The sequence below is a fragment of the Carcharodon carcharias genome, chromosome 11 (genome assembly GCF_017639515.1).
Source record: "Carcharodon carcharias isolate sCarCar2 chromosome 11, sCarCar2.pri, whole genome shotgun sequence".
In the NCBI taxonomy this organism is placed as follows: Eukaryota; Metazoa; Chordata; class Chondrichthyes; order Lamniformes; family Lamnidae; genus Carcharodon; species Carcharodon carcharias.
The window spans coordinates 78,026,482-78,049,108 of NC_054477.1; the positions used below are offsets into that span (position 1 = coordinate 78,026,482).

The following is a 22,627-nucleotide window of genomic DNA, read 5'->3' on the forward strand; positions in this document are numbered from 1 at the left end:
ATCAAGGACACACAAATCATGAAACCTGGCAGATATCCTCATTTTGAGGAATTGATGACGATGATGATGGTGACAACAATGATGTTTAGCACACCTCTCAGCATTCAAAATGTCCTTTTATACAATTTTCCAATTGTTGAACTTTACTACAGATTTCCTATATAAAAGACAACAACTAACTCACTTTTCTCAAAATGTACATCATGTATGAAGAAAATAAACTTCAGGAGAGGCACATCACTGTAGCATTACCTTTTCAAGGTAAGTGTAGCTCCATGACTTTCCATCTGCAAAAGTTCTAGATACAATCCTGCCAGCCTGATCATAGTCAATTCTTTCTGACATGGTACCTCTCTGGATACCTGCCACTTGACCAGTTGAAGAGTATGTCACATTCACCCCATTTAGTCTGCTGCTTGGAGACCACAATGTAGGTCGGCCAACCTGATCATACAGGATTCGAAGGGTGAATTTCCGATGATCGTCATATATTTTTTCTGTTCTAGTTACACGATCAAAATCCAGAGACAGCAGATTTCGGCTATGGACCTGGAAAATATATAGAACAAGCTATAAAACTCCTCAATCATCCTCTTCTATAGATTAAAAAGTAAGAAAACTTTGGAAAAGGTCTCATGATCTATGGGTTTGTCAACAAATTTGGGGCAGATCTGTGAGCATTTTTTCTGCCTGCAGATATTTTGCTACGATTTTTACTATTTCTTCACACCATCATGCATATTTTCCCTGCTAGCTATTTAAAGATCATTTTCTATTTTACTCGTGCTCTGCTGAAGGCATCAAGCATAATATTTCTGCTTTAAAGCTCTGCGCGTGCTGATTCATGGGATGCAATGGAGCAGAAAAAGTGGCAGAGAATGGCCATGCTGGATCTTGACTGATTTTGCTCATGTTAGGAAGAAGCTCTCACCTGAAAGAGGTCTGTAGTTTATTAAGAAAGAATTTGCATTAATATAATGCCCATCATACTCTTAGGATGGCTCAGAGTGTTTCACACCCCAATGAATTACTTTGAAAGTGTAGACAGTAGGTAAACATGGCAGCCAATTTACACACAACAATAAGGGAGAGGCAGTGGCATAGTGGTATTGTCATCAGACTATTACTCCAGACACCCAGTGTAATGTTCTGAGGACCTGGGTTTGAATCCCACCATAACAGATGGTGAATTTGAATTCAATTAAAAAAAAATCTGGAACTAGAGGACCATGAATTCTTTCTTAATAAACTACAGACCTCTTTCAGGTGACAGCTTCTTCCAAACATGAGGAAAATCAGCCAAGATCCAGCACAGTCATTTGTAAAAGGTTGTAAAAACCCATCTGTCCTTTAGGGAAGGAAATCTGCTGTCCTTACCTGGTCTGGCCTACATGCGACTCCAAACCCACAGCAATGTGGTTGACTCTTAAAAATGTCCTCCAAAATGGCCATTTCAAGCCAAGTCAGTTGTCAAGAGCAATTAGGGTTGGGCAATAAATACTGGCCCAACCAGTGATGCCCACATTCCATTAATATATAAAAACATATGAATAACTAGATATTCTATTTTATTGACATTGATTGAAAGAGGAATGTTGGGAGGATCACAGAACTCTGATCTTTTCCAAACATGTGCCTTAAGTTCTTTTATATTCATATGAGCAGGCAGGTAAATCTGAGTTTAACATCTCCTTTGAAATATGGCACCTCCTGCGATTTTCACGTGGAACTTTGTGCATCCCTGTTTAAAGAAAGCTAGATTTGTACTTGGGATTAAATGCAAATTCATGAAATACCTACATTTGTAAGTGGCTATTATGGTGATTTAAGGTATGTGATTATGAGAATGGATGTGCTAAGAGACCTACGAAGTAACTACTGACCTTTATTGAAACCTTTCCTGTAAACCAACAACTTTTTTGGTAGTCAAGAGGGCATCTGACCACGGCTTTAGATTTCTGGGACACAGAACTCACGGACACTCACCTGAAAAGGAGACTTGTGGATCATTACGGCTGCGTACAGGTTCTAAGGGCAGTCTCCAAAGAGGCAAGGCAGCTGACAAATGAAAATTTAGAATATCTACAGAATTTTTTTGTGGTAACAACAGGGAAGCTTCATCTACATTGAACTGCATCATTCAAATTTGTGTCAGCTTTGCTGGAATCTGTGATAGACCCCAATCTAAGGAACTGCCAGGGACTGATTATTGCCTCCTACTGCATGGAAGCACAGACTGCAGCTCTAATGGTAGATGCAGAGAGAACCAGCTTCCAGACCTGGAGGCAAAGTTGCAGGCTACTTTCTCCAAAGTCTTTCAAGATCCGATAGATGTTGTTTCACTTGCCATTCCTGCTGACCGGCAGGCACAAGGATCCAGGGCCGAGTGGCATGGCAATGGCTGGAATAAATGTTGCTGAGGCTGCCATTCTCAGGATAGCAGAACAAAACAGGCATCTGGTTTCTCTCTCAGTGCACCACAGCACTGGCACATAGGAAGAAACACCATAAGGTTCAGGCATAAGATCACTGAGATATAGCCGTTAGTGGCTTCCTCCAAGGAACAAGTTGCCAAGTAGAAAGGATGCCATGAGCTAGCTCTTTGTACCATTGGAGAAACCAATCATTTGCCATGACACAGGTCCTCAGGTTGCAAGAAGCACCAGAGTAAGAGAAAGAAAGTCATGTTTAGATACTCAAGTTTTAAGAAAGAGTAAGTTGGCTTCTGGAGTTTGTTGTATTGTGTATTAACAATCATCAACAAATCTTGTATTGATGTGCAGCGTTCTTTGCATGTTGTCACACACATTCTGAACAGAGTGAGTATTCTGTTCAGTAAGTTGTGGTGATTTTCTTTAGAGGCTCACAAAGCAGCATTGGTGAAGTTGGTTGCACATTGGAGCTTGGAAAAATCAGAAACTCTATTAAACTGGATAGCCTTATCTTATTGTTGCCTTGTTGTGATACCAAACTGGAGTGATCCAAGACGGCTGCCTTTAAAGACCTGGTACCACAGAAGCTGCCTGTGGCTGTGATTTTCATAGCCTTAGAAAGATTCGCTTGGGCAGATGACTGCAGCCCCAGATTCTCAAGGTAGAGCTCCCTTATCGCCTCTTTGTTGAAATGGAATCCTCTAATATAGATTTCCTCATTAAGTTCTGTATAGCTGTATAGCATGTGTGCTCTCTCTTTCTCCTTTGGGGAGGGGATATTATCTTGTGGATTCCTTCCTCTTTAAATCAGACCTCACACTTCTTTCCCCCATCCCCTCATCCTCATTCACACTATTCTTTTTGAGAAGGAAATGAAGTCGAACCAGATTCCTCATAATTTGTTAGCCATATAAATTTGTTGCCTTAACTCTAGGCTCTGAAATATATAAATAGTGTGAAATTTCAGTTCTAACGTGATTGAGTAGATCTTGTGGGAGAATCTGGAACGAGGGGTCACTGCTTAAAAATAAGGGGTCGTTCATTTAAGACACAGATGAGGAGAAATTTTTTCTCTCAGAGGGTTGATTGTCTTTAGAAATTTCTTCCTCAAAAGGTGGTGGAAGCAGTCTTTGAATATTTTTACGGCGGGGCTAGGTAGATTCTTGATTAACAAGGGGGTGAAAGGTTATTGGGGGTAGGCAGGAATGTGGGGTTGAGGTTACATTCAGATCAGCAATGATCTTATTAAATGGTAAAGCAGGCTCGAGGGGCCGAGTGGCCTACTCCTGCTCCTAATTCGTATGTTTGTATCTGTATGAAAAAGGAAGAACAGCTAAGCGGTTTCAATACAATTTATTTTAAGTTATTCAGGTGAAGAAAGTAAATTACAGACCAAAATACCTATAAACATAATTTCTCTCTTGGTTCTAAAAAACAGAAAATCTTGCATTTATATAGCACTTGTCATGACCACTGGACAGCTCAAAGCGTTTTGCAGTGAATGAAGTACTTTTGTAAAAACAAAAACTCAGCAAGAAAGATCCATCCCTGGCTTTTAAGGGAAGTCAAGGATAGTATTAAATTAAAAGAGGCTTCTAACATTGCAAAGAATAATAGGAAGCCTGAAGGTTGTGAGTGTTTTAAAAATGAGCAAAGGACAAAAAGTTGATAAAAAGGGCAAAAAAATAGGATATAGAATATGAGAGTAAACCAGCCAGGAATTTAAAAAAACAGATTGTAAGAGCTTTTTGGGTAAGGCAACCATCTGATCACTCTAAATTCACACAGTGACAAGGCCATCACACAATAGCTAGCATCTTATTGCCAGCTGAAGGGCCATCATCGCCCAATCTCACACACATACCCTCATATCCCCAACTGGCCTCATCTCCTCTGGAGACTGCCTCCTCAGCCCTCACCATCTTGAGGCCACTTGCACAAATCAACATGTGTCCCCATACATACCCAGGGATACCGCCCTTTCCCAATACAGCTCTTACCCTACAGCCTCTTCCCTTGCATGAGGCCACTTCTCCCCCTTCCCCAAGCAAGCCCTAGTTCTGCAGCCGTTGAAAAGCCAACCCCATTTTATGGCTTGTCTGGTAGTTAGAAACCTGCCTGTGAGCCCCCGTAAAAGTGATGTGGTGCTGCCTGTGAAACCTGGCACTAATGACTGTGACTGCTGCCCGAAGAAAGGTAGGCAAATAAACCTCGAAGTCCCGAATGAAGTGCAGCTCGCCAGGTGCATGTCACTTATGTACATCATGCAGATGTGCCTGGATGATCCAGTGTGGAGATGATTCCAGTGAGCAGGGCTTATACTTAGATGCAAATGTATTAAAATGACGGAAACAAGAGCCTGGAAGACCCGTCACAGTGCTTACCCACACCCTCCACCAGTACAGAGACACACGGTGGGACCTAGGTCTAGAGCAGACTTGAGTTCACAATCCAGTGGTCACCGCACAGACACATATCTGCAACAGGAGGAGGCAGCTTCATGCGAGCTCCCCGGCACTTGGAGGACTCATGGAAATCAGGCATCGGTAAGGTCCGAGTCAGATGACAAGCCTCTGGATTTGGCCTTCCAACTCATCTTGGAGAGTCAGCAGAAGGCATGGGAACATCATGCAGAGCTGTTGGAATCCCTCAACAGAGTGGCATGCAAGTCAGAGGAGTGCGTCCACCTGTTCCCTAATGAAGTGATGCTCACATGTGGCCACATGGGGAGGATGGCGGATGTCATGCAGACTTGGTTCAGCAGAACGAGGAGATGTGTGCAGACCTGCACTCCATTGCAGAAGCCACAGGTAAGTTTTTGCAGTGGCAATGCTAAAGGGAAATGGGGCACCTCAACATCCGCCAGGTGCTCCTTCCCCTCAAGGAGTCAGGCTGGGGCATCGAAGGGAGAAGGAGCAGGCAGCTGGACGCCCCTGGGCCATCCACTCAGTAATCTCAGAGGCTATCCTCTCCCGCTAAGTCCCCTTTGCCTGTGACCCCCTCAGCTTCATCCTCTGTCACAGAGGGAGCAGCTGGCCCACAGGAGGACAGCCAAAGCAAGCCAGGGCCCCCAAGGCCTCGGTTCTCCAGAGGATCCATGCCAAAGGCATCAGAGGCAACAGGGCCGACCATTGTACAGACTGTCTCCACCCCAGCTGCAGATGTTCGGGCAGCAACTAGAAGTCTAAGGCATTCAAAAGTTAAGAAATTCTGATCATAGTAGGTTGCACGGGTGAACACATTTTGTCACTTTATAATTGGGAAATATATTCACTCTCACTGAATAATGTGTAATGGTGTCTGTCAGCATCATTGACAGGCTTTGTGAGTCCTCCCACTGCATCCTCCCCACTAGCAACTCAGCTGCGCACAAATGATTCTGAAGACTTAAGTCTGTGTATGGGCAGGGCCTTTCAGAGCCTCATGCAAGCACTCTCCCATGCACGCAGATCTTTCTCGTATCACACTCATCTTAATGTCCTGAGCATTTTCAATGCTGCCTGCTGGGGTTCTCTTTCAGTTGAACATCTCCGCCCAGCCACTGATCACACTCCCATGCAGCACCTGTTCTCGCCCACCATGACTCTTATTTCACATTTGATTTAGACAGCATGGTGGTAATACAGTTTTTCTTTCACTCCCCCATCCTTTCCCCTCCCCCAGTCACCCATTTCCTTTCCCCCATCACTGTTGACCACCCTGGTATCACCTGCCACCTTCCCCTCCATGACCTACCAGCCACAAGTCTTTTCTTTCAGGGATGTCCAGGTGAACGTGCAGGTTCACTTCCTTCCTGAAAATCCCACCCCCATCCACATTCACCTCCCTGACCTCCTCTTTACTACCCACAGGGTCCGTGACTGTCTCTGAGTCCTCACCAACCACCCCTTCTCCCAATATTGTCGAACCCTCACTCTCCTATCCTACTGCCTCACTCAGCCCTTGGTCATTCTCACTATACCGTCATACCACTCCCATTGTCAGTTCGCTCCCCAGGAGGCAGTCATGAACTCATCAGACCCCTCCCTTGCACGTTAACCTGAACATCCCCCACCTCCGGACTCTCTCCCTCTTGGAACCCCTTTCTCCCAGACCCCCTTCATCCCCTGGAGCCCATTCTCTCCCATTGGAACTCCTTCCCCATCAGGAACCCCTCCCTCCCTCCCTGGAACCCCATCCCCTCCCCATCACCCACCACCCCCCACCCCACCCCACCCCCCACCGAACCCCTTCCACCGCACCGGAACCCCTTCCCCTCCCCCCGGAACCCCTTTCCCCCCCCTTTGGAACTTCCACCCCTTCAATACTCTACCCCCCTCTTAGTTCTTCCCCATTCCTGACTCCTTCAGACATCATTACTCCTTCCTCCAGCCTTACTCCTTTCCCTTTTCTGATTCCTTCCTCCACCTGTACACCCTTCCCTCTCTGCACCCACCTTCCCCCGGACTCCTTCCCCTCTCCACACTCCTTCCTCCTCTTGGACTCCCTCCCCTCTCTGCACTCTTTCCTGCTCCTAGACTCCCTCCCCTTCCCGCACTCCTCCTTCCCTCAGACTCCTTCCTATCCCTGGTCTCTTTCTCTTCTCTCCGCATTTCATCCTTCACCTTTGTCTCCCAGACTCCCTCCTATCTCTGCACTCCATCTGCCTTTCCCTTACAACCTCCCCTTACATCTATTGCCCCAGTTGCCTTCTTCTCCTCATTATCCCCTCCTCCCCCCAACCTCCCCCTCTGACAGCTTCATTGCCCCCCAACCTCACCCACCTTGACACCTTCATTCCCCACCTCCCAAATACGTCCCCTCTGACACTTTCATTTCCCTCCCCTCCCAACCTCACCCCCCCAACACCTTTGTTCCCACCCCCAACCTTACCAGCCTCTGACACCTACATTCCTCCTCCCAACCTCACTCCACCCTGACACCTCTCCCTCTCCCAGTCGAACCTGGACCTTCCCCTCTCACCCATGGTATATCTTCCTCTCTCAAACACAGCTGGACCTTCCTCTCCACCCCCTTGACCATCATCCATTGTGAGCAGATCCTCAACGGTGACTTTCCACCTTCTGTGAACTGCTTTGTGGGAGTGCCATGCCCATGAGAATCCACCCAGCATACCATGGATGTTTCTCCAGAGACCCATTGCTGTTGGGCTCCAGCATCTTCTGCTCCTCGGATGTCTGCCATGTGAGCAAGGCCCTGGCGGTAAGTCCCGACTTCTGCATGTCACCTTAGTCAAGACGTGTTCTGCATCAGCGTGTTTTCTTGCCGACGTGGGCGGACAATCCAGCGTTGGGGTATAATTCCAGTGGGCTGGCCTTCTAATTATATGCAGATGTATTACAATGAGATTCCCGACATCTAATGGCAGGAAACGCGGCCTGCCATTGACGGGTGGAGCAGACGATCACTAACTGGTTTCACAGCTTTGGCCTTCTCACCATGTTGTCCGCTCATGCCACCAAACATGCCCAATGCTAGCGGGCACGGAAAATCCTGCTCCATGCGTTTTATATTCCACCTGAAGTATTATGCATCATCACACATCAAGATTGAAAAGTACTTACCATATCTATTAATACTCACAGAACATTTGACATGTTATTTCACAAGAGAACAACATTCAGTGAAGATGTGTTACAGGATGCTGGTGCTTTGTTCCAATTTAATACCTTACTAATGCTTTACTGTAGATGGATACGCGGAAAGGGACTATGTAACAAATGGCTTTGGACAGGAATCATAGAAGCGCATGCTACTTATTTTCATTTTCCACAGTTTGCAGTACAAGTTAAAATAAATACTTTTTTAAAATTTCTGATGCACTTCATTTTGTAGCTATGCAGCTAAGTTATTAATCTGTGCAACTGCAGCAATTAGCATACCCCAAGGACAGGCAAATAATGCCTAAGCAGGTGTTTAAAAACCTTCTGTAATTTATAGGATTAATTCCTGCTTCATGACACCTCCAGTTACCACTAGAAACCTTAGTAATCCATGTCATTAAAACAACTGAAATTTGAATTGCTTTTGACATGTATATATATAATTATACAGCATGATTACATTACTAAAAAGTATCTCTTCATTGTCTAAAGTAAGTCTAATCTCCACAAATCAGATCTATGGGAAATTGAAGTAATGTACTTCAACAATGCAATTCAATTTTGGTCTGTATTCTCATATTTGTTTCCATCTGTATAAGACAGAAGACACCTTGATGATTGAAATCCAACTCAGTCATCAACCTATTGAGCTTCAAGCCACAATAACAAGATGACCAATATAAAAACAAGTTAAAGACAATACCGTAAGAATGCTCCTTGTCCAAAACAAAAAGTATTCATTCAGGCAATGTCTACATGGCTGTCAGCCTTGGAGTGGTGGCATTGTATTGATCTCACCATCAGTCAACACAATTGAATATCCAACCAATTTTCCACTAATATATTCCTGACAATCTGCTTTTCTTCAATCTCTGTTATGCTCTTCTGGCTACATTCTTGAACCTTTCCTGCATTATAAGCCAGTTTTGCCACTGTGCTCTGCGGTTCCCTTTCCTCCAACCTGGACTTGTCTTAACAATATTTCATATTTTGCCTTTTCTTATTTTATTGTTTCCCCATGTACTCACTAGCTTCTGCTAATTACTTCTCCCTTAGCAGGTCACAGCAGCACAGATACCTTTAAATGAATCTATGACTGTCTGATTCAGTGACTTCTCTGCAACTGTAAATATCATCAATGATGCTCCATGATCAAACGGCAAATTGTTTATTTGCAGTAGGGGACTGGGGGAAGGATATCTTTCCTCGCTCCTGTTCATGAGTTTCAAAATCGGACATGATTGTATTGAATGGTGAAGCAGGTTTGAAGGGCCCAATGTCATATTCCTGCTCCTATTTCTTAAGCTCTTATAACAACAGTGTGAATAAACCTCACTCTCAGTGAAGGCAACTGAGTTTCAGTTATGGACACTTATGATTTAAATCTGTGACTTGATTCATTGGAAAAATAAGCTGTATGACCAGATACTGAAGGGTTGTTATTTAAAAATGAAATAATTAGAAGGGCCAACAACTTGGTTCCAGCACTATGACAGCAGAAGCACTGCTCTTTTGGCACTATGTGCCTTTGCATAGCTGTGAGCTTACCTTCCAGTTTATTGGAAGATCGGCTCTTTTGCATAATTTTGCAGCACTCATGACACACAGCACCAGAAGCAAAGGTGCATGACAACTGGCACCAGCAGCTTTCTAAAATTGTTGTTGATCACATTAAAGCCGTACTGCTATTGAGAGCAGAAAAAGCTGCAGCATGACCTAGACAATGAAAGAAGCACCTGATCAGGGCAGGAAGCTGCTTTTCCAAGATGGAGCATAGGTTTGGCTAGAAGTGGACTCCACACTTTCATTGGCAGGCCTTCCAAACTTTGAGATGTGAGGAAAGCAGTTTTATTCTCATTCTGTTCACATTCTCTCCTCCTCAACTGAGATGTGAGAGGCCCTACCCCTTTGGCAAGCTGTCTCAAGTTATCCCTGTCACTAGCATCTACTGCTGGTCAAGTATTTCACCTTGTGCAGACTAGGAGTGATGGAACACATATGATGGTGTCTCCTCAGAAGGATTTCCCTCCTTTGAGGTGACTTCTGGGAGAGTTCTAGCCATTGAAAGACCTAGGGAAAAAGAAGATGACATTGACAGATTCAAAAATAGCAGATATTACAGCTTGATTGTGCATGTTTTCCAGAGGTTCATGAAGAAGTGCAAATTATAGCCAGAGGTTGTTCTCAGAAGGAGAATGCAGATGCATGTAACTTCTGCTTATTGTGCAGCAGTTGCGAGGAAGAATATGCAAATGATGCTATTGGGTCCTGTGAAGAGAGTGAACAAATAGGTGGAGGAGGAAGCCCCTTGAATTTCTTCATCCTCAATGATAGCAGAGCCCAGCACATGGGCACAAGAGACATCGCTGAAGCATTTGTAACCATTTTCAGCCAGAAGACCTCACGGTTGGCATCCTCCTGAGATCACCACGGTCAGAGAAGCCAGTCTTCAGCCAATTGATTCAAACCATGTAATATCGAGAAATGGCTGAGTGCACTGGATACAGCAAAGGATCTGGGCCCTGATAACATCTAGCTGCAGAGCTAAAGACCTGTGCTTCCAAATTAGCATTTGTAGCCAGGCTGTTCCAGTACAGCTTCAACACTGGCATCAACCCAACAAATTGGAAAATTTCCCAGGAATGTCCTCTCCACAAATAGCAGGACAAATTCAATCTAGTTTGACCATTCTTGGCTGCTTCATCCATGACCTTCACTCTGTCATAAAGTCAGAAGTGGGGTTGTTTCTTAATGATTTCACAGTCTACAGTTCCATTTGCAATAGATGTTGATGCAGTGTGTCGCAGCAGTCAGTAAACTTGGATAACATTCAGGCTTGGGCTGATAAGGGGCAAGTAGCGTTCATGCTGTACAAGTGACAAGCAATGAACATCTTCAGCAAGACAAAATCTAACCATTTCCTCTTAACATTCAATGGCATTACCATCACTAAATCCCCCATGATCAACATCCTGAGAGTTACATTGATCAGGAACTTAACTGACCTAGACATATAGAGCAGAATTTTGCCCTTGGTGTGCGGATTCAGTGGGGGTGGGCAGGGCGCTTGGGAAGCTGATTGCCTGTTGCGATTGGGAACGCTCTGCGATTTTATGCGGGTGGGCCAATTAAGGTCTTCCCAGTGTGATATGCGAGCAGCAGTGTTGAGCGCTGCCTGTGGTTGGTGGGGTGGGGGGGGGTGGTGTTGGTGGAGGGCGAGCAGGCCTAGTGAGCAATTCACGCATGTACGCCTTGGGCACTGTATGATCTCCCTGAGGCATGGAGCTGCCTCAGGGAGATGAAGAATATATTGAAAAAATTATTAAGCAGCACAAAACATTAATGAAACATGTCCCCTCATGTGACTCTGTCACATGAACAGTGACATGTTTTTTAATTAAAAATGAAAGTTTTTATTTCATTTGTATTTGATTTTGGAATCCTCATCCAGCCCATGAATGAGGTTTCCAAAAAAATGCAAAGGCCGCTTGGTCTTTTTGCCTGCCCGTCAACTGTTAGGTTGAATGGGTAGTGAAAAATTCAGCACAATTGATAACTTAATGACCTTAATAGGCTTTTTAATTGTCGGCGGGCGCACTGCCAGCTCCAGCACATGCCTGCCGACTGAACTATTGTGCGACTGTGTGTTGACATTGGCACAGCTCAGGCGACATCATCATGCATCATTTCATGCTTGGTCGGGTCAGGCGTGCGCCCACCCACCGAGCTAAAAGTCCTGCCCATAAATACTGTGGCTACAAGAACAAGGCAGAGGCTGAGGATTCTGTGGTGAGTGATGTACCTGACTCCATTAACCCTGTCCACCATCTACATGGCACAAGTCAGATGTAGACTGGATTACTCTCCAATTACCTGGATGAATACAGATCAACAATCAAGAAACTCAACACCATCCAGGACAAAGTAGCCTGCTTCATTGGCACCAAAACCACCACCTTAAACATTTATTTCCTCCATCACCACATAATATGGCTGCAGTGTGAACCATTTACAAGATGATGCAAATCATCAAGGCTCCTTTGACAACACCTCCCAAACCCATGCCCACTACCACCTAGAAGGGCAAGGGCAGCAAATGCTTGGGAACACCATCACCTACAATTTCCCTTCCAAGTCGCACACCATCCTGACTTAGAAATATATTCCTATTCCTTCACTGCTGTTGGGTCAAAATTCTGGAACAACCCTCTAACAGCATTGTGGGTGTACATCCTCATTAAGGTTGTGGTTGCATTCCTAAAGATTGCAACTTTAAGTGGAATGTCTTTAAGTGATTCATAGGTTCTCATGTTAAAGTCAGAATTAGGTTTGGACATTTCTTGCCCAGAAAAGTAAGGTACAAGTTGAAATTCTGCACCATACATGTACAGCACTGTGCATTCCTGGCTGAAATAACTACAAAAATAAAATACATCACCAAGTGTAGAATAAACAGAATACAGTGTGCAATACTGTAAAGTCCCGCTGATTGTGGGGGTTACTTTCCTGCAAAATCTCGCAAAGGGCAAAATTGCAAACGAGAAACATGTAATGGGAGTCAATTAGATAGGTTCCAGCCATCCCAAAATATGACATGTGTAAAAGAAGATAGGCAATAAAATTACATTTTTTAATAAACTTGAGAAATTTACTGGAGAAATTATTTAACAATGCAATAAAACATGAGCAATGTAAAATTTATCACACTTGTAGTACTGTAGAATGCTGTACTTGGGAGCGGAGGTGGAGGGGGTGAGTGAAGTGGCTGATGTAGATGTTGATGTGGAGAAAAAGAACAATGTTATTCTTGACTGCTTCATCTTTTGTCTTTCAATTTTCTAAACTTCTCAGTAAGGAGCAGAGTGTCAATCACTCTGCAAAGGGCAATGCCTCTTGTGATGTTGGTGTCATAGTCTGTCACCTGTTTTTTCAAATCTTCAGATGGTCATATGAGGTCTGCCATCATCTTGGGTGTAAAAAATGACCCTTCTTAGGCTCTTCTTCCTGCTTCTATTTAAATTCACTTAATTTTATCAGTTCCACCAATTCTTCAGTACAGTTCTTGATGAGACTGAAGCAACTCCTTGTCTTCATCTGTGGCCAGGTCCTCAAATCCCTCCCCTCTGACTTGTTTTGTCAACTCAACAATCTTGGCAACTTCAGCATGCACATTGTGGAATCCTGTGAAATCATCCACAGCCTCAGGCCAAACTTGTTTCCAGTAGACATTTATGGCTGATTCTCTTATCTCATCCTATGAGTCCTTAATTATCCCTATTGCTGTGAGGATGTTGAATTCCTTCCAGCAATCACGGACTGTGGTCAAAGGGTTTGCTTCCATAAGGTTGAGAATGTGACTGGAACTTCTACGGGTGTAGTAAGCTCTGAAGGGTGCAATGATCCCCTGGTCCATTGACTGGATAAGTGAGGTTGTACTTGGGGGTAAAAACAAAATGTCAGCATCTGGAGGCTCTCTGCTAGAGATTGTGGATGCCCAGGTGCATTACAAGGATAAGTAGGACCTTGAAGGACAAGTTCTTTTCCCTCAGATAAGTCCTGCCCTCAAGACAATTCTCAAACCAACCTTCAAACACTAATTCTGTAACTTTAACATTGCTGTTAGCCTTCCAAAAGACTGGCAGAGGAGATTTATTTTTCTTTTTAAGGGCTCATAGGTTCCCTGACCTATAAACCAGCACTAGTTTACATTTAAAACCAGCCACATTGGCACATAGCAAGAGTGTTAGCTTGTCGTTTGCAGCTTTAAAACCAGGAGATGTCCTTTCTTCTTTGGATATGTAAGTCCTATTTGGCAGCCAGCTCAGTTTTGTCTGCGTTAAAGACTTGCTCTGCCTGGTACCCTCTCTCTTCAATGTATTCCTGCAGCACCTTGGGAGACTCTCCTGCAGCTAAGTGGCAAGCTGATCCAGTCTCCCCCACCAACTTCATATTATGCAGACCAAACGGTTTTTAAATTGATCAAACCATCCTGTACTGGCCGAAACTTCTCTGGAAGGCAAAGGAGAGGCACCTTCTGCGCCACCTTCATTGTCACCATTATCACCATAACACAAGTACTACCCTCTTTACTACTTTAATGTGCTGGTACAATTCAAGCACCTTATTTCTAATGATAGGACCATTAACTGGAGTCCTCCTTTGTTCTACATGTTTAGTAACTTCTCCATTTCTTCCAACTGTGGATCTCTTCTGCTTACAAAAGTTAGCCTGGCGATATGACTACCAGAAACACTAACACTGGTCATTACTTTATCTTCAGACTGCCTAATATTGTAAATTCATTGATACTGTATTCCCTGGCCAACATTTAGAACTTGTACCATTTTTCAGTCTATCTAATATTGTGACTTTTTGGGTAAGTGTTATCACTTTTCTTGGACATTTACTGCTTGACTCTGACTCACTCATTTTTAAATTCAGTACACCAGTACAGTACTGTAGTGAGCAAAAATTAAATCACAGCACCAAGGAACACCCATGTGCAAACAGTGACAAATGATGCACATGCATTGCGCACTTCCTGCTGCAGGCAATATGCCAAGGTCACCTTGCTTTTTTTAAATCTTCACTTAGGCGGTTTTCTTTTTTTGGTCCAGTGTTTACAAAAGTTGGCTCTTACTGTATTGGGGGGAGTCAAGGCCAGGAGGGGGTGATTGACAAGGCTACGGGTGGGGAAGAGGGACTAATAATGGGAGTGGAAGCACTGCGGGAAAGGTCTAGTGTAACTGGCAACATTAAATGGAACATCAGAGCTACTTTGCTAATGATGCTAAAGTGAAACAATGTTAAGTGAGTCAACGTTAAGCGAGGACTTACTGTACCTACGGCCTGCAGAGTCTTAAGAAGGCAGTTCACTACCACCTTCTCAAGGGCAATAAGTGCTGACCTTGTCAGCGATGCACACATCCTGTCAATGAACAAAAGGAGTAATTTAATTTGGTCTTGAGCTGTGCAATGAAGAATGTGATGGAGGCTAGGAACAGTGGAAAATGGTGGAGATGTGTTAATGTCTTGAGATAACTAGAGAATTGAAGAGCTGCACTCACCCTTACCAGACTTGACAGGTCATTCACATGCTTCCTACATTGGATCCAGTATGTGGGAGTGATGTTCCTAGAGAAGACTACCTGGGCTATCTCTCTCTCTATGCACAATAGACTTGATGTTTCAGGATCTACCTTGCATTGGCTGGAAAACGAACATCCTTCCTCATTCTGACCTCTTCCAACAGGACCTCCAAATAGGCTCAGAGAATCTGGCAGCTTGCCTGCCACTCATGCTGCCTTAGTTTCTAGCTGCATCACACTGACAGTCTTGCAGCAAAGTATGGAGCATTACATTAAGTAGTGTCTGCCCTCTTTAAAATAAGCATCTTACTGACTTGGCAGAAATTGGGCTGCAGAGGTGGATGGACTTGTCATTGATTTAGGTGGGAAACCCACCAATGAGAGTTTAATGAGGCTCTAGTGTTAAAATACACTGGCCTATTTATTGCTGTAGCTGGGGCCTCTGTTTCTGCTGGCAGCCATTTTGTGGGGCACAGGAAAGGGCACAGGGCAGGAGCCCAACTGCCCCTATTGAAACACCCAAGGTCAGGCCTTTCAGGGCTTTCACTGGACATGCATGCTTCAGAAGCTTTTCACCATCCTACTGAGTGAGAAAAGGCATGAACAACGATGGAGGTGGGACAGAAGGCCAGGAAACCTCTTGGAGGTTAAGTTGGAGGATTTTTAGGGACTTAAGGATGGCATTGGAGGCATGTTAACGTTGAGGCAGGTCAGTAAGGGAGGGGGTAGAGACAGTGGGAATGACTCAATAGAAGGACCAAATTTTAAGCAGGTATTGATGTTGATGGGTGAAGGCCCAGGAGGCTCACATCTGCATTTTTAGATACCAGCATCTGAGGTTCAGGCTGAGGCGGGCCCGCTCTGGGGCTGTCCCACCTTGGTTCTTGCCTCAGGACTGTTGATTGAGATGGCAGACCCACCTTCCACCAGGAAAATCCGATTTCCCAGTAGCCTGGTAACTGAGGCAGGGTTGTGATGCAATTTGTTCCTGCTCCCGATTCCCACTTTCAATGGGAAAATCCAGCTCCTAGAGAGAGATTTTAACTCATTCCAAATCAATCCACTTGTATAGCGCTATAAGTAGGCCTCCAAAGTCCCAGCTGAACAGTGATTCACAGATAAAATCTGGGATGTGAACTGGTAAAGATATATAAGGGAGTTAAGAGAATAAAAATGTTAAATCTTGGATACTACTTTCAATTGTAAGATGAGGTCAAGGAACACAGGTTCAAACTAATAAAAGGGAAATTTAAAACTAATATCAGGAAGCTCCTTTTTCATACCGGAAGTTAGTTTGGATTATTTTAGCAAATTGCTGGCACAAAACACAATTGGACGAAAGGCTTCCTGCTCCGTAAACTTAAATGATTTTATAATCAATGTATGCAATGAATTTCCAGATACAGCAGTAGAGGTAAAAAACCTAGGATTATTTAAGAGATAATTAGATGCTGCACTGGCACACCGTAAGACCTTTGTGAATGGATGAATTGAAATAGCCAGAACGGTCTTCCTCATCTGTGATGATTTTGTGATTTGTAAAGATTAGTTAACACATTAATTCAATATCCACAGTTTATACATGGGTTAAGAAGATGTAATCATAGGGGAAATCAATTTTGGAAAACGCTGTACTCTGTATGCCTTCATTTTGCTAGGTTTTACTCACCCTAAGCCTTCGTCCAAATATGGTGACCTGTCCCCTGGTTTGTTCTTTCCGCTGTCTCCATTCCACTAAGTTTAAACCATTCTCAATAGGCAGGGTAACATTGCGCTTTCCAACGGTAGGATTTACAGTGCCACCCAAAAGATGTGGCTCTGTCTGCAGTGCAACTTCCATGCCATTAGCGAGCATAAGTCTCAGTGAACCATCGGCTCCAATGTGATATCCATTTCGAACTTGATCTAAGAATACAAACATTTTATCTTTACTAAATATTACAAATACTATTTGAGAAAAGGGAATATTTGGATCTTAAGTCAGCCAGCCAGTCAATACAAGCACTTCTGTTTAATATGTTTGCTTACTTTGGCAAAGAAGGATTGAAAAGGGGAAAACTCATGGACTTGGTTGGATATAAGCTCAAATCTACCCTTCATCAGTTCCCCAATCTAAGCTGTGTCGCTGTAGACAAATGTCAAGTGATTATATCTGAGAATGAACAGCACTGATGTGGTCTGAGACCTGATCTCCTTTTCCCTCTCAGGTCTGTAATCATTCACTAATCAACAAAGAAAGGTATTGGGAAAATAAAGGGGGAATGTATTTTCAAAGTTGAAGAACAAAAACACAATGGCCTCAAAATTGCAGGGGGGTTCTATCACTCCCGATGTATCTTTGGTTGGAGACTGGTGAAACTCCCAAGGTTAGTGTGGAGCTTCCTAAGTGAAATATTCCTTCTTCTGCCTCTGGATAGGATCTTGGTGATAAATACAATGGGATTGGTTTACAAAGTGAATGCTATTGATGTATTAATGCTTGGGAATGGAAATCTTCCCATTTTAGGGACAAACATGTCAGGTACAGTACTGCCAGATGCAAAGTAGAGCTCTTGAAGAAGCTTGCCACTTAGTGTTGAAGAATTAGCAACAATTTTTGTCTCAAGGCCTATGCCCATTGAGAATCAGATTGAGTGTGCCCAAAATGATTTCATGCAGGACCTTTATAATTTGGGCTAGATATGAATTCAGGTCCTAGATGATAAAGGACAACATTTAATCTGCTATACCAATAGCAATTCCTGCTATTTGTATAATAACACTAGTGGTTCTTCCATGCATCATTCACAGCTATACATTTCTACCTTATTGTAGTCTCAATTTTTTAGTGATATTTAATAATAATGTTCTTGGCGATAAAAATGGGGGAGATTGGATTAGCTGCCTATCATACACCCTGCCTGTGCGTGTAATGGCCGGTCAATCCAAGATCTCCAGTCTTTCTTCATCACCGAAAGCTACAGTTGCCCTCTTGACTTTATAAGACAGCATGTGTTCTCATACTCAATGGGAGTCAGTTGTGTATATAGAGATCTGTTAATAGGCAAATAACCATATTATCGGATGGAGGAGCAATACCATTAGAATAATATGAAAATATGGTGCAACAATTAGATATAGTGAGAAAAGAAAGAATTGGAGGAAATAACTAACAGACTCCATAACAATCAATAAACATACCTTGAACAAGAGTGTAGAATGCACCTGCTGCTGACAGATTAGTTGTTATTGTAACATCATCTTTATTAGATGTTTCAACATGTACTTGAACTGAGTTGTCAATTTCCCCACGGAAACTGTAGATGTGGCCAGTGGGAAGAGTTGCATTGATCAGGCGGCCATAACTATCATACCTAAGCGGAAAACAATTGTATTAACTTATTTATACAGTTCTTTGACCAAAAAGCTTGAGTTTTTAAACTACAATCAACAATCTTTTCAATGTACAATTTCACCGACACGATTTCCAACATTTAATGGACAGTTCTACTGAAACTCTTCGTATTGCTGAAAAAAGAGACACGTCTAAACTTTTCGTCTTGCACTCAGCAAGGATACTCTTTTCTCAGCAATACTCAAGTTCTGTACTGCCAAACTACTTTTTGAAACTCTTTCATTCAGCATAAAAAAAATCATGCAAGGAAGGATTAACTTTTGAATTTTTGCTAAGGCATCAACCAGTAATTAAATATACGATGGAGAGGATACTTTATATATTACAAACTCAAAGTCAATAAATCACACAAATAAATCATTATTTACAGTCACTGAGCAGCGTAGGATTTTCAAATGAAGCATTTGAGATGGACCAACTGAATTAACAAATTGAGGACCATCTGTTTCTGAGGGAAGAGTCTATAATGACCATCTGGGAACATAGGATTGAAACCAGGAAATCCAAAACTTGGTGAAAAAAACAAATATTATCCCGAAAGCCAAGATGGATGACATCCACTACTATTTTGAACATGTTTCCATTTCAAATGATTTTAACCCGAAGTTTATATCTGTATATTGGCAAATTACAGCAAAAAACATTATCAGCTCAATTGAATTACTTATATTCTTGACACTTGCAATCCACCATCTTTAATAAAACTCTGGCAAAGTAGAAAGGGTTTTGCTCTCATACATATTGTGTTTTACCTTTATTCTGCTGTGTCATTTGAATTAAAGTGATTAGCTCTGGTAAAGCCGCTCATGAGATATATTAAGTACACAAAGGTGCACACCGACATGAAGACAACATTGGGGTAAAAGCTCAACTGGGTTGTTTTCTGAAGAATTCTGAGGTGATCTGACCAGGGCACCCACTCTACTCATCATAAATACATTTTCCAAAGATGACCTTCAATATATGTTATGTTACTAATCAATGTGCAAGTTTTAAGTGGCCGCTGGAATGATTAAAAATGGGCCAGATGAATTTAACAGTGGCCTGGACACATGCACAGATTGGGCATAGGCCATCCCACTGCTAAATTTGTCAACACTGTGCTGGTTTGATGCATAATTTCTACCTCTATATAACTGCTCCAACAGTTTTTAGAATTAAGAAATGACTAAAACGGAGATACTGACCAGAGTTTTCCAAGTTTTAGTCCCTGATGAAATAGTGGGATCTGTCTGCTGCTGGAGTTGGCTCTGCCATGGCTCTTTAATTGAACTATGGCATTAGCACCACTTCTGGATTTCCCGACCAGAGAGAACTGGTGGGATGGTATGTCGAATCTCTCAAAGGATGGATTTCTAATTGAAGGGCTCCTGATGGGGTCAGAGTAGCTGAATAGTACATTGATTCTTGAGGCTGTATCAACCACTTTATCTGAGGGGCTGAAGTGGTGAGATCTCCCAAGGATGGGAGGGACAAGTCAGCCTCTCAAACCAAAAATGATATAGACATAAGAGGTCAAGGAAGTGAGCAGCAAGACTGGGGTCTCTCCAAGCTGGAAACAGTGCCTCAAGAGGATCCAGACCTCACGGTGCTGGGAAAGGTGTGTGGGATAACAGTATCAGGTGCCTAGCCCCACGTTTGACTTTTTCATCCTTCCCCTGCACACTTCCCAGGCCAAGACATTTTACAGCTCCCTCTCCAGGCACCTGATCACATCCCTATCTGGAGAATCAACGTTCTCTTTCACTCTCAGCCTATTGCCCTCATGCATCCATACCTCACCGTCACCCTCCACAAATATTGTCCTTCTTCGTATTCCTGCAATCCACTTCTAACACTTATGACTTTCTGCTTTTTCTCCTTGCAGAACAGCATGCACAACTTCAGGGAGAAGCAGAGACCCAGGACAGTGGCGGGGGCAGAGGGGTGATGGTGGGGGTTGGGGGTGAGGGGTTGGGAGGGTGTTGGCCCTCCAGTTACAGGCACCTTGATGATCACTGGCATGCCCACCTTCTTCACTGGGAATGAAGCCTTGTTCCAGGAAGCTACAGATGTCATCAATGACCTGCTGTGAAAGTCTGAGCCCCCTGAGGCACTGGGGCTCACAAACGTTGGGACTGCTGATCCTCTGCCTGCAGGGCATGTAGTGGTGGTGGTGGTGGTGGTGGTGAGGTGGGGGGGGGGGGGTGGCGGTGTGGGGGTCTCACCTGCTTTCAGCAGGATCTCTGTGACCATTCCCTTTGTCCTGTGTAGCAGCATGTGGCTGAGGAGAAGGCAGCAAGACCTGTTGCTGGTGTTGCTCCAGGTGCTGCTGGTATTGCTACTTCTCTTGTCCCACATCAAAGGTGAAAAGTAGAGCTACATAAACTACTTCCACGCCATGGTAAAAACTGACAGCAGGAAATTGCAGCTGAAGGCAAGTGAAGTGCAGGACAGATGAACTGACTTCCAAGGAGTTGACAATCACCCGTCAAGCAGTGGAAGCACTCTTTGAGAAGGAGTGCAATGAGTATCAGCCTCTCACGCGGTCATAACTGAAGTTCTTCAGATTCACTGATCAAAGGCTTCCCAGCCTGCCAGTTTTGCTGAAGAAGCACTCCCTACTCATTCCCTCCAATCCACTCAGCTAGCTGACCTTGGTGAGCTGCTGACAGCTCAAGTGATAAATGCACTGGCTGTTTATACCAGAAAGGTAGGTTAAAGCAGCAATTAATGACTTATTGCAAATTACAATTACTTACCCAACAGCTCCAGGCAGGTTCCCTGCTCACTTGTAAACCTGCCTGGGTGAAACCTGGAAGAGGGTGGGATGATGTTGGGATCCTGACAGATGTTTCTTCTAGGGAACTTAATTCCCCTTATGCGCCCAAACCCATCTCTCCTTGACTGTTAAAATTTCACCCCTTACTGCCTCCTGTAACTGCAGTATTGTTGAATTTGTGAGTTGGGTAACAGGGCATTCTTCCAACCTCTTTCAAATGAATTTTTGCATTACTGATTAATATAAAACCTGAAAATGTATTTTCTACCACTTATATAAAATCATGGTTGATCAATGTGTTATGTCATTTTATCCCACAGTGAAAGATTTTGCCAATGAAGCAACCCTTTGCCCATTTACAGTTGTCGATTAAGACCACACTGAATTAAACATTAAACTCATTTTAAGTGCACAAAATAAATGATGCCCAGCGGCATAGAGTCCCTGTTGAGCAAAGAAGGTAGCTCTAGTATGACAGCATGACTTTTGAAGCTAAATAGGTGAGAAGAAGCACGAAGTTGCTATCATTGGTGAATAACAAGAGAAGTTAAGTGCTGCAATGAGTCACTTAGTAATTATACTGATTTTTAACCTTTTGTTATCCAAATAACAAACTCAAACATTTGGCAGTTTACTTTGTTAGAAAACATTCTAACACCACTTACACCTCCCTATTTCTACTTTATTTTTACCCCACCTTCAAAGGTCAAGAGTTTCCATTATTTTAATGTAGGCTTGGACTTGCTGCTTTCTGAGCAGCTTTTTGATAACATTTCAAATTGAAATTTTATGAGACCAATATTAACTCATTAATCATTCAATTAAAAAAAATGAATAACAAAATCAAAGTGCGCTTGATCAGTCATCTTTAACAGCTTTGACATTATAAACTAGCTACTTTCTCAGCTGTAACATTACTTAATGAAAACTATATGTCTTGATTTTGCAAGACCTTCAAACAGGTCTAACAGCTTTCTCGTTTGAAAGGATTATTTAAAATAACTTTATCGCAGAGGGCAATCTTCAGCGCACCAGCTGATGTGGTTTGAAAGCACCACTGAAAATTTGGAATTAAATTTATGAGCTGCTTTACTTCAAGAAGAAAATTTGCAAATTAAGATCTGGTTAACATCAAAACCTAGTTATTGGTCAGGTCTCTACAGATAGCTGAGAAAATATTGTTTAAGTCATTACTGGTGGCAGGCACCGGTAAGATCATCTGCAGAAATTTTGCGTTTCAGCATCTAAGTAAGTCACAAATGCCAACTAGTTGATGCCCAGAGTTGGAATCTCAGCACCTGCTATAATGTGCTGATACTGACTTTCCCTTGCTTAGTAGTCTCCTGGGC

General features: G+C 43.2%; 1 protein-coding gene across 5 annotated transcripts in view; it reads right to left on the reverse strand.

The window, feature by feature from the left end:
* tenm4 (teneurin transmembrane protein 4) overlaps window positions 1–22,627 on the reverse strand; it is a 523,453-nt gene that overhangs the window by 26,709 nt on the left and 474,117 nt on the right. For all 5 annotated transcript variants that reach the window (XM_041199170.1, XM_041199166.1, XM_041199169.1 and 2 more), the window contains 3 exons: window positions 18,304–18,476; window positions 16,793–17,028; window positions 253–549 (listed from right to left, as the gene is read on the reverse strand). In XM_041199170.1, coding sequence (XP_041055104.1) covers window positions 253–549; window positions 16,793–17,028; window positions 18,304–18,476 — 706 coding nt within the window. The remainder of the gene's footprint in view (window positions 1–252; window positions 550–16,792; window positions 17,029–18,303; window positions 18,477–22,627) is intronic.